Genomic DNA, 15,583 nt, shown 5'->3' on the forward strand with positions numbered 1-15,583 from the left:
GCAAACCCCTAAGAACAGTCAGTGGTGAGAGATCTGGGTACACAGGTCAACAGCAACCTTAACTTCAATCATCATCTCTCCACAGTGGTAAGAAGGGCATTTTACATGGCTCATCTCATAAGGGCAGTGCCTCCAGAAAAAAAAAAAAAAAAAAAGAGGCTACAACAGTAATACAACAATAGAGTACAATTTTCCTTTCAAAACACCTGCAGCAAGTGGAAAGACTACAAAGGTCCCTTGCAAAGAAAATTCAGAGTCCTCAAGATCTGTCTTGTGCAGACACTACTGAAATCATTGAACTTTTCTCTGTTGTACAGTCTGCTCAGAGGCATCATATGTGCCTTGCATACAGAGCAATTTCTGACCCAGCTTTAATGGAAATGCTGCACACTCGCAAGTCAAATAGCACATGGGTCACTCGCTCAAAGGACCTTACCCTGGTATGCAGCATCAACAGAACTTGCTGGAGAAACAGATTTCACAGAGGTTGCCCCACCTTTGAAACAAGCTTCCTATTCAAGGAAAACAAAGCCCCTTGTTGGCCCTACTTAAGCGTAATTTGGAAGATTGGATGGGTAACTGGAAATTCACCCTGGGGTTTCCACCCGTGTCCCTCTTGGACAGGTGCAATAGGTGCTGATTTAGTGTCTGCAAGAACCAGACACTCTTGGAAACACAGGTTGAACTTGGCTAGGCTCGTAAGGGCCCTGGGCCATTAGCCTAGTAACCTCCTATGAACGTCAGGACTGAGATCCATATCATGCATGTGGAACAAAAAAAGGCAGAATTCAGGGGGCTTGTACAGTTTCTAGTGTAGCATATAACCAAGATGCTTGTCAGTATATGGCACACCTACAACCAAAGCACTGCAGCTTCAGAGAAAACAAAATGCCATTGCAGACCAACTACGGAGGGTTCCGGATATTACACTTACACCACTGCAACACAACCACAACAGAACCACTGCATTTCTACTTAGCCAATTTCTGTGCAACCCACAATATCAGTGTTAAATCAGAAGACTGAAGACTGTGAGCTCTGTGCTGCCTTTTAAGACACTGTGCAAAGTCCCTAATTAGGAGAACTCACTGCCATTTGACATTTTCTTACATTGAAGCTAAAGGACTGATTAAAATATTCCAGAAGCAGAAATCTTTGAAGCAACTCACTCTCATGCAGACAAAAATATTAAATCAAGGGACACAGTAATAAGCTACCAGCAGAGCTTCTAAAAAGCTGCGATTAAAGAAGGCAACAGAAAAGGTGATAGTGAGAAACCAATCACTTTTGTACTTCCACTAATCACATTTACTGCAGAGCCTCTCTCATAACTTATGGCACAAAGCAGTCACATGGCAATATTGGTTTCACCAGTGGGAACAGCAGACGAAAAAACTGTTCAGGTTGGTTTAAAAGCCTATCCCCACAAAGCAGAGTCAATTGCATTTATGTTGAAGGGCCTTAAGCAGATCTACAAGGTACAATTACACAGTAAAACCAAGTACTTTAAAATATGCAAAATACAAAAAATGACCGTACTTCATCAAAATTAGGGAATTTTTGACTTCACAATTAAGAAATTTCACATTCCAACTATAAAATTTTTAGTGTCTTCTAACAACAAAACTAGTAATGCACAATACCACACATTTTCAATGAAAAACTTAAGACTACTACAAACCACATGTAAACTAAATGTCTTAACACATTTTTGCCAGCAATTACTCTAAGACAATGCTGTTAAATCAAATCTTTACATAGTATTATGTTTTAATTGTTGGCTATTAAGAGTAGTTAATACATTTTTTAGATTAGATTTTGTAATCTATGCTTTTATTTAACAAATAAGTAATTGTAAAGAAGCAAATGCCATACCACATGTTTTAAGATGTTGCCATACTGTGCAAACTGGAGTAAAATATACGAAGCTGAAGCAGCAGGAAACCTAATAAAAGCAGTAAAAAAAAAAAAGTATTAGAAACAAGCCATTACTCACAATGTAATCTCAAGCCTGCCTCTACTGAATACTTTCAACTCTTCAGGAAGGCACTGCCCCTATAGCAAAACCACAGGAATTACAAGCAGTGTAGATAAAGCCAAGTAATGAAGACTGCTGTATAGTGGACTTCATCTGGCATGGCATCAACAAATTATACCCCATGGCAAAACTAATACCGTTGACAATAGCTGTACAAAAATTGATTCTGCTGTAAAAGCATGCACTCTGGACATGTTAAGGATATCCTGCAGTGCCTGTACTAGCAAGCAAAAGTCCGTTCCTGAAACACGATCAGTTACTGGGGTACTCGGTACTTTTAAAAGAAGTGGACTGTTGTACATCAGGTATCAGCAATGTCAAATTATTTTATCCCATTTAATAGAAATTATTTTTTCCTTACACTCAAACTCCCCTTTATTCAAACACACCTAACCCAGAGCTTCCCCACACTGTTCACAAAAATAAAGTGAGATACAATCCAGACAAAAGAAAGAAACTTGGCATTGTCCAACTGGGAAGACAAAATGATGCTTAACAAAAACAGCTACAAAAATGTATGTACTGAGAAATGTTAAACAATGTGAGCAGCAATATTTACTCAAATCAAACAGAATACTGGCTAATACACTGTGTAAGAAGGTGGAAAAACACAGCATTATCTTTCGCCAAGAAAAAGGATGCAACACTGCAGAAGGCTAACTTGCAACATACTACTTTTAACAGTCCTAGCTATGTTACAGTAGTTCATGTGACAATCCACATATAAACAACCATACACCTATCCCGCTATTTCCTACAAGTTTGCTATGCAAGACTACAGATTATACACTTCATTCACTCACAGATGCATTTTAATGAAGCAGCAATATGAATGCATAAATCACAGTATCTTGTTCCCCTCTTTTATTTTATTTTTTTTCAAAACAGGTTTATTGTTTTAACATACAAGAGAAATATCATAACAATTTTATACAAGTAATTAAAAATAGGTATTATAATATTCAACAAAACAACTAAAGTATTTACAAAGACATCCACTACAATCAGATCAATTAAACTAAAATACCATGCTATTGAAATTAAAAATTTTTTAACAAATTTTGTAAATTATCCCATACAATAAAATAAGATGTTTTTCTGTTTGTTCTAGTCCTAATTGTGTTTATTTCCATATGGCACACTATATTCATAACATTTTTAAATTCATTGAACGAAGGAGGTGTATCTGAAATCCAATTTCTAGTTATTATTTTCCTAGCCACTGCTAGAATAGACCATAACAAGGGAAGCTTAACCTTTTTAACACTTTGAGGTACAGGTGTGTTGAATAATATAAGAGATTTAGAAATAATGAAATTATCTGTAAAAAGAGCCTGCAAAAATTCATTAATTGACTTCCAGTATTCTTTCAATTTTATACAGTCATAAAACATATGAGCCCAGTCAGCATTAATTTCTACATTACATCTCATACATAGATTATCTTTATTATTTATTTTATTCATCATCAATGGTGTATAAAAAGATCTATGTAAAAATTTCCATGTATAAAGTCTCCAGACAATGGAAGACATAGTTCTATAAGCAGATTCCAATATATATTGTTTATCTTGTTGATTTGGTGGGTCCCCATTAATAGAAGTGTGTTCCCCTCTTTTATTGAGGTGGATGTCTGCAGGATGTCTGCAGGCTCACTCTAGGAGTCTGATGCAACTCATAAGAATAAGCAAGCACATAATACTAAGCTCCTCCTACAACCATAGACTCAACAGCATGACGAGTTTTGCACAGGTAGCAAAAGCCTGAAGCCAACTATCATAAAGTGGAAAAGATGGCACAGAAAGCATCTTACAAGAAAGATGCTGCAGTAAAAATCGCAAACAAAGGAAACCTACTGCAGATTGAATTCGTCCACTTTAGCTATGAAGGAGAGAAGGGACATAGAGTCTGTCCCTTGCAGAGAGGTTCAATAGTCAGCATGCTCTGTTCCTTCATCAAGCATATTCAGAAGATCCTGGTGGAAGCCTCCATTCCTATTAACAGTCAGCTATTTTTTTTTTTTTTTTTTTTTTTAAGTAACTGACCACAGGATACTGAATTCTCTGGGTTTGAATAAGCGTTTTACTTCACTGATTGCCAAGTGAAGATTTTTCTATAAAAAGGCTTACATAATTAACTGTCACAGCCATAGAAAACTCTATGTTCATAACACAATAGACTTAGAAAGGGTACAATGCACACAGTCTTGTCAAGGCAAAAGTTTCTCTTCCAACAGTAGTACTCTACATTTTTTTTTTCACTGACAGCAAAGGGGAGAGATTTTTCCTTTTCAAAATGATCAGACAGTCACAGAGTCTCACCATCAGGTAAGTTCCATGTAAAGCATCAATGAAAATAGCTTCAGGAATTCATCTTTTCCAAGACATTAAAATTTTACACCTTTTGCTGAATGGATTTTTCTAACAGTCTTGTTCTGCAAAAGACTGTACAGTGACATGTACTGTGATGGATGAAAAACAAGAAGCACAAAATATGACATCTGATGGTCTTTGCCTGGCAACCTAAAGAAACTTGCAACCTAAGCAACTCCATATCACTTAGGGTAAGGGGGTATCCCACTGTACAGCCCATGATGAATCCATGATCGGAAAAAAAAGAACATTTTGTGTAGCACTCGGCACCACTGTTCAGTCAGCAGAAATCTAGTCCAGTCTGATAAAATAAAAGCAGTCATGTTCTTCATGGACAACCTGAAAGGTAGCTTTGAGGTAGGAAATGACTAAAGTAACCAGGCTTTATGAGCCATCCCAGACAGTCACCTACAGCACGCTTCACTGGCATTGTTCCTCTCTGGCCAAACAGCTCGGAAAGGACAGCCCATTAGATTTGAACCAGTGCAATTATATATATAGGTTCATAGGCAAGTACTAGCCTATCTGCCTGAAGGCATCTATAAGCCTAGCCAGAATGTGTTGGCTTTCGCCACCCCCATAGATTAGTTTCCTGTGCCTCTGTCCAGCAGAGCCACTGCAGTGATCCCCGGGGTACATTTTCTGTTTCCTAGCCACTCGTCAAGGTTTCTCTTGGAGTGTTAGTGAGGGACTCTGCCTAATGTAGATTGGAATCCTGTTCCAAAGCATTGGGAGTCTCTGGGACAGGAATCTATCCCTCTAGCACGTCCTATTTATCGTTGTGGTGAGGTTAAGATCCCTACAGCGTGTGGCTCTCGAGGATTTGCAGAGCGTGTCCATCAATTCTGGGTTGGACATGGCCTTGTATGTCGGGCAGAGATCACCTCTGAGTAAGCGATATGCAACAGAGTACAGCTGGAGTTTCTTCAGTAGGGCTGCATAGGGCATCTGTTTGAGGCCAGTAATCTTCTTGGTGAGGTACTTCTGTGGTCTTTCCAGCTGTTGCAGGTGTCTTGTAAGGTACATCCCAAATGGGGCGTTGTACTCTATATGATGGGTCTGATGAGTGATGAGTAGAGAGGCACAATAACCTATGTGACAGACTAAGGCAAACTTAAGTTCTCACACCTGTCTCCCATACACAGACAAACGTAAAGAGCAAGCTCCATACACTGTATACGCACTCAACTTAAATATCCATTCAATATTTCCCACTGTGTTTTGCAAATCCGGGGCAAAAGGGGAAATTTTCTGATATACATATTAGTGAATTTTCTGCAATTTGGTTTTCAAACCCCTTAGCCACAAGACATGCTTTGGATGTTACCCCTCCTGGATTTCAGAAGGTACATATCCATCTAACAGGGATGAATTACAATCTTCTTCAAAATCATTACCTTTCCAGCTCTGTCTCATCCTGTTTTCCTGATATATGTGTCAGTCAAAAGTACATCAGGATCTGTACGAGCCAGAGGACTGCACATGAACAGTTTTTGTTTTAACGTAAATATCTTCCACATGTCATAAATCAACTCCATTATCAGGTGGATGCAAAAAAAACACGGATGTGCAGCTTTACCAGCTCATCTCTAAGGTTACAGTTGTGTATTGCTCTCCCTTTACTTTGTCCACAAGTTTTATGGTTTGCCCTTTTCAGCCGAGGTACTAGAAGCATTAATAAAGAAAGTACAGTTGTGTACACTTACCATAAATGTAGATGTTAGAGTGTATTCACTGTTGCAGTCATTACATTTGGGTAATCTGTTGGCAGGCTGCCCTCAGTCAGCCTGAATAACAAAGTCTTCGGTCCTGCGTCTGTTGCTGTCTCCTCTTCCATGACGTCAGGTCATCAGGGGTATAAAACATGCAGCCGACACCATTTTATTCAGTTTTTCTTGCCCCAGATGTCAGGTGCCCCCCAAATGGGGAGCAAAAAAAAAAATATATATATATATATATATATATATATATATATATATATATATATATATAAATAATAAACAGTAAATATATAAATGCATTTTCAGAAACAAACTTTACCTTCAACTAAAAGCAAACACACCACAAAGGCATTTGAGTATAGTGAAGGAAAGAAAAGGTATAGAATGGGGGATGGCGGGTGGGTAACCCGGACTGAAACAGTGAATACACTCGAACAGCTACATTTATGGTAAATGTACACAACTGTACTATGTTCTTAGTGTTTCACTGTTGCAGTCATTACATTTGGGTAGAATCCTAAAGCTATGGATGGGAGGATGGAGCTAAACAGCATTAGGAGCGGCTATAAGGCCCTACAGGACTGCAGTGGCAAAGCCTGCCCTGGATTTGGAGAAGAGAGGTAAATGATAATGCTTTGTGAAAGTATGAACAGAGCTCCAAGCAGCAGCTTCTAGAATGTCTTTGGTTGGGACCCCTCTGAGAAAAGCTGCTGAAGTAGAGGCAGCCCTGGTGGAATGTGATCTGATCCCCTTGGGCACAGGTTTACCATGGTGCAAATAGCAGAAACAACTGCAGTGGCTTATCCATTTAGAAATAGTCTGCTTTGATATAGCCTTCCCCTCTGATCCTGCAGCAAATGCTACCAGTAGTTGCTCAGACTTTCTTAGAGATTTGGTCCTGTTTAAGTAGAATCTTAGTTGTCTGTGTACATCCAATGAATGCATAATCCACTCCCCCTTGTTCTGCGGATTTTGGTAAAATGTTGGCAGGTGAATGGTCTGGTTAAGAGCCACACTGGATACCAACTTAGGCATAAAAGAAGGACTGGCCCTGAGGGACAGCACCACCAACTTCAAACAAATGCTGAAAAATCATCTCAACTCTTCCTGGCTGTTTTCCTGCTCTATAACCGAACCTCTTCACTCTCCTTATATCATTACTAAACTCCTGTGTCTTTTGCTACTAGTGACTGATGATATTTTCTCCATATTTATTTTTATCTTCACTTGATACTGGTACAATAATACTCATCTCTGTTTATACCACTCTGATTGAATTAATGGAATTCTGCTTTAATGTATATTTTCTGTATAGATTGTTGCAATCAAACGTGCTCTTCTGGGAGGCCTTACATTTTTGGCCCCTCTAAGATGCTGTTTAAGCAGTGGATGAGAAAAGAGGGGAGGATCTGTGTTGTAATGAGCCGAGATGGCAGAGGCATGGATTTTTATTGAAGAAAATGATAGGCCCTTGTCAAGCATCTCAGTTAAATATTGTAAAATCTGAGGAATATTGGGCTTTGCTTGTCTATTCCTTGCGCTTGGTTCCAAGCACAAAATCTCTTCCATTTATCAGCATAAGATTTTCTAATACTATGCCTTCTGTCTTCCAAAATGACATCCATCACAGATTTACTGAGAGGTATGGTTTGAATAATTAGTCGATTAGCCATGCTGCAAGATTCAGAGTTTGGAGCGATGTGTGCAGAATTTGATAGTTCTGCTAAGACAGTAGATCAGGTATTTGAGGCAAGTACCATGGAGGAAGATGTGACATGTTCCTTAAAAGCCGGAACCAGTGCTGGTGAGGCCAGTCCGGAGCAATTAGGATAATTTTTGGTTTTTCCTGTCTGATTTTTAGTAAGACCTTGGAGAGAAGAGGCAGAGGGGGAAAGGCATAGACCGACAGGTTTTTCCAGCTGAAGGATAGAGCATCTACTTTCCATGCTTTTTTGTGATGAGCTCTTGTGCAGAATTTGTCCAACTGATAATTTTGGGGAGAGGCAAATAGATTTATGTCTGGACTCCCCCATTTCTGTGTTAAGATGCTGAAGATTTGTGGATCCAGTTTCCATTCGTGCAGGTCCATAAGATTTCTGTTAGGTCATCTGCCAGAGTATTTTGGCTTCCTGGCAAGAGTTGAGCTTGAAGATGTATTTGGTAAGTCAAGGCTGTGTTCCACAAGATCACGGCTAGTCTGCAAAGGGGGTAGGAATGTGTACCCCCCTGCTTGTTTATGTACCACAACTGTGGTATTGTCCATCTTTATCAGTAGTTGTCCTGGATGAAGTAAGTCCTTGAAGGCTGTCAGAGCATTCTGAACAGCTAGCATTTCTTTCTGGTTGATATGCAGATGCATTTGGTTTGGGCTTCATTTGCCCTGAATGCATCTCCCTGCCAGGTGGGCCCCCCAAGCATAGTCTGATGCGTCTGTAGTTAGGGTTTGGGTGGCTGGGGGGGAGTGAATGACAGTCCCTTGTTTTGGTGACATGTCTCTGCCCACCAAAGAAACTCCTGTTGTAGGCAGGGAATGAGAGGAATCATTGTTTCTAGGCTGTGACAATGCTGACTCCATAAACTTTTTATTTACCATTGAAGTTTCCTCATATGTAGTCTCGCATATGGAATTAGTAGAATGCAGGATGCCATGAACCCCAAAGCCTGCAGAATTTGTCTTGCAGATAACTGGGTTTTTGTTGCCATTTGTTTGAAGTATGTTGTCAGTTACCTTTGTTTGCCTGGCGTGAGGTAAGCCATCTGGGCAGTTGTATTCAAGCTTGCACCCAGGAATGTAATTTGAGAGGGTACCATTTGTGATTTCTTTTCGTTTATGGTGTACCCTAGGCATGCTAGAAGCCTTTTTACAAACGCCAGATGTTGAAGAAGAGTGCTCTTGTCCTCTGCTTGAATGAGACAATCGTCCAGACAAGGATAAATTTAAATGCTTCTTTGTCTGCAGAATGCAATTACTGGTGTCAGGCAGACCCTGGGTGCAGTAGATAAGCCAAAGGGCAAAGCAGAGAATTGGTAATGTAAAAAACCTGCTTTGAAGAGGAGGCATCTTCTGCAGGATTCCCTTATTGGGATATGCAGGTATGCCTCTGAAGTCTAGAGTTACTAACCAAGCATTCTTGCCTAGCGCAGGCAGTTAGCTGTTGTAGTCAGCATTTTGAATTTTGGAATGTCCAGGAACGTGTTCAGAATCGATAAGTCCAGTATTGGATGCCATGAATTGTCTTTTCTGGGTACCAGGAAAAGTCTTGAATAAAAAAATTTGTCCTTTTTCCTTTTCTGGTACCGACTGAATAGCCCCCATATCCATGAGGGTCATGACTTTTTTCTGGGACTCTGCCCACTGATTTTGTGGCAAATCCAGACATCCGTTTGGAATTGGCAAATTTGCCATAAATGTAGATGTTCGAGTGCTAATACAGCTGCAGTCATAACAGATGGGTTCTCCTGCCGTCAGGCGGGTCCTCGGTCGGCCGAATTCCAAAGTCTAGGTCCGGCGTCGGTTGTCGTCGCTTCTTCTCTGACATCAGTGCGACAGGGGTATAAAAGAACCAGCAGATGCAATGTTCTTCAGTTTTTCTTGCCCCAGATGTCAGGTGCCCCCAGAAGGAAGGCAATACATAAAATTATGAAGTAAAGCAATGCAATATAATCAAAAAACAGTAGTTGCAAGCAAATACACCATAAAAGAACACCCCTAGAGGGGAAGGAGGGAGGGAAACCTGGACTGCAGCTGTATTAGCACTCGAACATCTACATTTATGGTAAGTACAAAACTGTACTATGTTCATCGTGCATACAGATGCAGTCATAACAGATGAGTAGAATCCCAAAGCTAAGAAAGGGGTGGTAGGCTCTAGGTGGAACTAGGAGGAGCCAAAATGCCCTGCAAGACTGCAGTGGCAAAGCCTGCTCTAGATCTGGAGTATAATGGTAGGTTGTAGTGTTTGGAGAAAGTATGCACAGAACTCCAAGTGGCTGCTTCCAAGATATCCTTGGTAGGAACTCCTCTGAGGAAGGCTGCAGAGGTGGCTGTGGCCCTGGTGGAATGAGTTCTAATGCCTGTAGGAACAGTTTTGCCATGAAAGGAATAGCAAAAGCGTATGCAGTGGGCTGTCCATTCTGAGATTGTCTGCTTGGAAATTGGCTTTCCTGGAGCTCCTACCGCATAGGCCACAAAGAGCTGTTCTGATTGTCTGAAAGGCTTTGTTCTGTCCAAATAATAATGCAGTTGCCTGTGGATGTCCAAGGAATGTAGTAATCTCTCCCCTTTGTTTTGAGGATTGGGATAAAAAGTAGGTAAATGTATGACCTGATTTAAAGCTACCCTGGATACCACTTTCGGCATAAAGGAAGGGTTGGTTCGTAATGAAACTCTGTCCTGATGGAAGATGATAAAAGGCTGGAGAGCCATGAGGGCCTGTAGTTCTGAAACTCTACGAGCTGAAGTGATAGCCAGAAGGAAAGCTGTTTTCCAGGGCAAATATTGCAAATCTGATGAAGCAGCTGGCTCAAAAGGAGGCAAAGTCAGTTTTTCCAGAATGAAATTTAGATCCCAAGCAGATATTGGTTGTTTCCATGGAGGTCTTAAATTCTTAGCCCCTCTGAGGAACTGTCTTAAAAGAGGGTGAGAGAATAAAGGAGGATCAGTGTTGTATTCTGCAGAAATGGCTGAGGCATGGATTTTGATAGAGGAGAACGAAAGTCCACTGCTTAGTAGTTCAGCCAAATATTGTAGTATTTGAGGTAAATTCAATTTCCAGAGTTCTGGCCCTTTTTCTCACTCCAGACACAAAAACGTTTCCATTTTGCGGAGTAAGCTTTTCTAGTTGATGGCCTTCTGGCCTCCAAAATGACATCCTGCACCTCCTTGGAGAGTAGGGCCTGCTGTGATGCTAAGGAATCTTCCATGCGGCTAGATTGAGTGTTTTTAACTGACTGTGAAGAGTTTTGAAGCTGTGCTGAGTCAGAATAAGAGGCATTAGAGGCAGGGTCCATGGAGGGGAATGAGTCAGGCTCCTCAGGAGTGGGTACCAGTGTTGCCTTGGCCAGTCCGGAGCAATGAGGATCATCTTTGGTCTGTCTGCTCTGGTCTTCAATAGGACTTTGGGCAGCAGAGGAAGAGGCGGGAAGGCATAAACTGTCATTGATGTCCAGCTGAAAGAGAGAGCGTCCACTCTCCAGGCCTTTGGGTGGAAGGTCCTCGAGCAGAATTTTGTCAATTGATGATTTTTGTGGGAGGCAAAGAGATCTATGTCTGGCCTTCCCCATTCTTGGATTATTTCTGTTAAAACTCTTGGATGATACATCCATTCGTGTGGAACTGTCATATTCCTGCTTAGGTTGTCTGCCAGCGTGTTTTCCTTGCCTGGCAAGTACTGTGCTTGTAGTTCCATTTGTAAGTCCATGGTCATGTTTCAAAGTGATATGGCCAGTCTGCATAGGGGATAGGAATGTGTTCCTCCCTGCTTGTTTATGTACCACATAACTGTGGTGTTGTCCGTTCTTATCAATAGTTGACCTGGTTGTAGAAGGTCCTTGAAAGCTATAATAGCATTTATTACTGCTAGCATTTCTTTTTGATTGATGTGAAGATGCTTTTCTTTTTGGGACCATTTGCCCTGAATGCACTGGTCTGTCATGTGCGCCCCCCAAGCGTAGTCCGAGGCGTCTGTTGTGATGACTTGTTTTGCTTGAGGCTTGCTGAATGGAAGACCCATGTTTGCTTGACATGCTTGAGCCCACCACAGAAATTCCTTTTGCAGACATGGAAGCAGTGGTATTATTGTTTCCAAACTGTGGCTGTGTTGAGACCATATGATGTTCTTCATCTCACATTGCTGCAGTCAACCTGTGGGTAGTCCGCTGTCCTCGGTCGGCCCGAATACCAAAGTGTTAGGCTGGCGTCTGTCATGGTCGCTCAGATCTGACGTCAGTACGCCGTGGTACTAAAGCGCATGACCGACGCCATATCCTCAGTCTTTCTTGCCGCATGGTCCGAAGCAGAAGCAGCGTTTTGCAAGTGCCGTCGGCCCTGAAATTTTCAGATTCTGAGTTTCAGACCAAGACCAAGTTGGGCTAAGTACCCGTTGGGAATATTTTTGTCTTTTCTTGCCTCAGTTAAATCCGGATGTCAGAAAAAGTGAATAATTGTATTTCTTGTGGGAAACAGATACCTCATAGGGATTACCACTCTCTTTGTATTCCTTGCTTGGGGCCTGAGCACGACGTAGTCGGGTGTCGCTTTTGTGCTAGATTTAATAAGCGCACCATTAAACGCAGGTTAGATTGTGCTAGGCTTGTCTTGAGCGGTGTAATTACAATATGCCGCCGATCCTCCGGCGCTACCGCTAAGAAGCGTAAGGAAATATTGTTAAAGTCCAAGCAGGATGAGTCGTCCGTTACAGACGCCGGTTCTTTAGAAACTACAGTGGAATCTGTGGATCCCGCCGAGGTGTCAGCTGAGTCTCAGGGGGAGCCTTTAGTTTTGCAGGATGTGGCTTCTCAGGAGTTGGGTCAGGCTGAGGGGGCCTCTCAGGTCTCTGTAGTCCCTTCTTTGCATAAGGTGGTTAGGCCTTCTACTTCTGTCTCTAAGGTACCCTCCAAGGTCAGGCCTGGTTTGTCTTCCTCTGGCGTCAGCCCTAGTTCTGCAGGTTCTGTACCTAAAAAGCATATGCTGAAAATGGCAGAAGATTTAATTACCTTAATCAGGGGTTCTTTGCCCCCACCGGATAAGAGGCCTAGGGTGGAGCCAGAGGTGGAAGGATTGGAGCATTCTTCAGATTACTCGGAGTCTTCGGCTGAAAACATTCAGGATTTTCCTCCTTATTCTGATTCAGATGCAGAGGATTCTAGTCTTTCTGCTCCCCCCCCCAGAGGATTTTTATTTTTCTGAAACCCTGCATTCCATGAGAGAGCATTTTAAGTGGGAAGGTCAGGATTTCTCAGATTCTAGAAAGAGACTTGGGGAATTTTTGTTTTTACCACAGCATAGGCCCTTGGCTATACCCCCTGTTTTGGATGTTGTTCAGGATGTTTTCTCTGAAGCTTCCCTTAATCCTGATTCTTTGCCTCCTGCCCCGGTCAAGCCAGACAGGTATTACAGAGTGCCTGAGGCTCACAAATATTTGTATAAGAGCCCGAGAGCTGACCCGGAAACTATTAGCCAGGGACCTAAGGGTGTCAGGGCTTCTGTTGTAAAGAATCCAGTCCCTATGGATAAAGATTCTAGAGCTTTGGATAGGTGGGGTAAAAAAGTATATACCTCTTCCACTCTAGCAATGAGGGCTTTGAATTGCCAGTTCCATATGCTGAAGTACCAGAATTTTCTCCGAAGTCAGTTGAAATCTAAGGTAGATGCTTTGGCAGAGGGCATTGAGTGCAAGGAATTGCAGGATTTAGTTCATGCCTCTGATCAGGTGGGTAAGCATTCTTTGCAGTGTGGTTTTGATGCTCTTCAGGCCTCTTCCAGGGTGGCTGCCACTGGATCAGTTATTCGTAGGCACGCCTGGCTTAAGGATCAGAATTTGTCAGAGCATGTTAAAGCTCGAATTTTGGATGCTCCCCTTCAGTCTGAAGTTCTGTTTGGTTCTCCTGTGGAGTCAGTTTTGAAGAAAATGGAAGACAAAGCTAAGTCTATGCAAACAGTTAAGGATTTTTTACAGGTGCAGCCCCCTAAGTTTAGCAGAAATTGGCCAACTAAGGGATGGGCTTATCCTTCTTCTGATTTACAGTCTAGGGGCAGATCTAGACGTGGTAGGGGCAGAGCTCATGCTCAAGGTTCTTTCCGGCCTAGGACGTGGAGTTCCCCTGCACAATCTTCAGGTGAGGGCAGGGGCCAGCCTTTTCGTAAACAGACCCAATGACCTGTATCTCCAGCTGCCAGATCCCTCCTGTCTGGCAGCTCCTCTGGGAGGAAAGTTGGCACTTTTCAGGAAAAATTGGCTTTTAGTCACTCAGGACAAATGGGTGTTGGACATTATAGATAGAGGCTACAAGTTTTATTTTCACACCTTGCCTCCTTTCAAAGGCATGCCAGACGTTCCTTCTCAGCAAAAGGTGGAGGCTCACAAACAAATTTCTTTACTTCTAAAAATGGGGGCTATCCAGGAGGTCCCTCCGTCAGAAGTAGGCCTAGGATTTTATTCTCGCCTGTCTCTTTTACCAAAGAAAGGAAACACTTGGAGGCCAATTCTGGATTTGTCTATTCTCAACACATACCTGACATTCCAAAATTCAAGATGTTAACTTTGCAATAACTTCTGCCTCTATTAGGCAAAAATCACTGGATGGTAACTCTGGATCTCAAAGAGGCTTATCTTCACATTCCTATCAGGCCCAGTTGCAGGAGGTTCCTGCGTTTTCGGGCTGGGACTTTACATTATCAGTTCTCGGCATTGCCCTTTGGCTTATCTACTGCGCCCAGGGTGTTCACAAAGGTCCTGGCACAGGTGATAGCCTTCTTAAGGTTAAGGGGAATACAAATATATCCTTATTTGGACGATTGCCTGATTCTGGCTCAAGACAAAATCAAGTTACTTCACCATCTACAGTATGTCATGGCAGTGTTAAGGTGCCTAGGGTATTCTGTGAACGAAATAAAGTCCAGTCTAGTACCCTCTCAGGACATGTGCTTTCTGGGTGTGAGACTGAACACAGCCTCTCAGATGGCATTTTTGACCCCGGACAAACAAAGAAATCTTACCCTTTACTTCCAACAATTGTCTCTACGGTCCAGGCTGACTGCAAGGACAGTCCTTCAAGCCTTGGGGTTCATGGCATCTTGTATTCTGGTGCTTCCCAATGCCAACCTGCATATGAGGAAGCTACAATGGTATCTCAAAAGCGTATGGACTCAACACTGCCACGATTTGGACACTGTCATTCAGTTGATACCTTGCATCCAAAGGGAATTTTTGTGGTGGGCTCAGGAATGTCACCTAAACAAGGGACTCTCTGTGACCCGACCAGAGGCGAGTCAGATCTTAACGACAGATGCCTCAGACATGGCTTGGGGAGCACACTTAAATGGAAAATGGGTTCAAGACACGTGGCCTGCCAGACTACAACATTTGCATATCAACATGAAGGAGATGTTAGCAGTCCAATTTGCATTGATGGCTTTCAAGGATCTACTTCACCCAGGACAAGTGTTGATTCAGACAGACAACACAACAGTCATGTGGTACATCAACAAGCAGGGGGGTACCCATTCGTACCCTCTTTGCAGACAAGCTATGATTTTGTGGGAGACTGCTCTCAGTTTGCACCTCACCCTTCAGGCAAGGTTTCTGCCAGGAGCACAGAACTCCTTAGCAGACGTTTTGAGCAGACAGATGGTGGATCCCCACGAGTGGAAATTGGATCCTCATATTTTTCAACAGTTGACAGTGGCATGGGGGACTCCAGACATAGATCTGTTCGCTTCTCCACTGAATTAC

At 42.3% G+C, this 15,583-nt stretch overlaps 1 protein-coding gene across 1 annotated transcript in view; it reads right to left on the minus strand.

The window, feature by feature from the left end:
* Positions 1-15,583, minus strand: part of NUP35 (nucleoporin 35) — an 813,253-nt gene that overhangs the window by 364,305 nt on the left and 433,365 nt on the right. The window contains exon 6 of the mRNA XM_044075241.1: positions 1,876-1,945. Coding sequence (XP_043931176.1) covers positions 1,876-1,945 — 70 coding nt within the window. The remainder of the gene's footprint in view (positions 1-1,875; positions 1,946-15,583) is intronic.

The sequence above is a fragment of the Protopterus annectens genome, chromosome 6.part0 (genome assembly GCF_019279795.1).
Source record: "Protopterus annectens isolate FY-2018-M chromosome 6.part0, PAN1.0, whole genome shotgun sequence".
NCBI classification, from domain to species: domain Eukaryota; kingdom Metazoa; phylum Chordata; order Ceratodontiformes; family Protopteridae; genus Protopterus; species Protopterus annectens.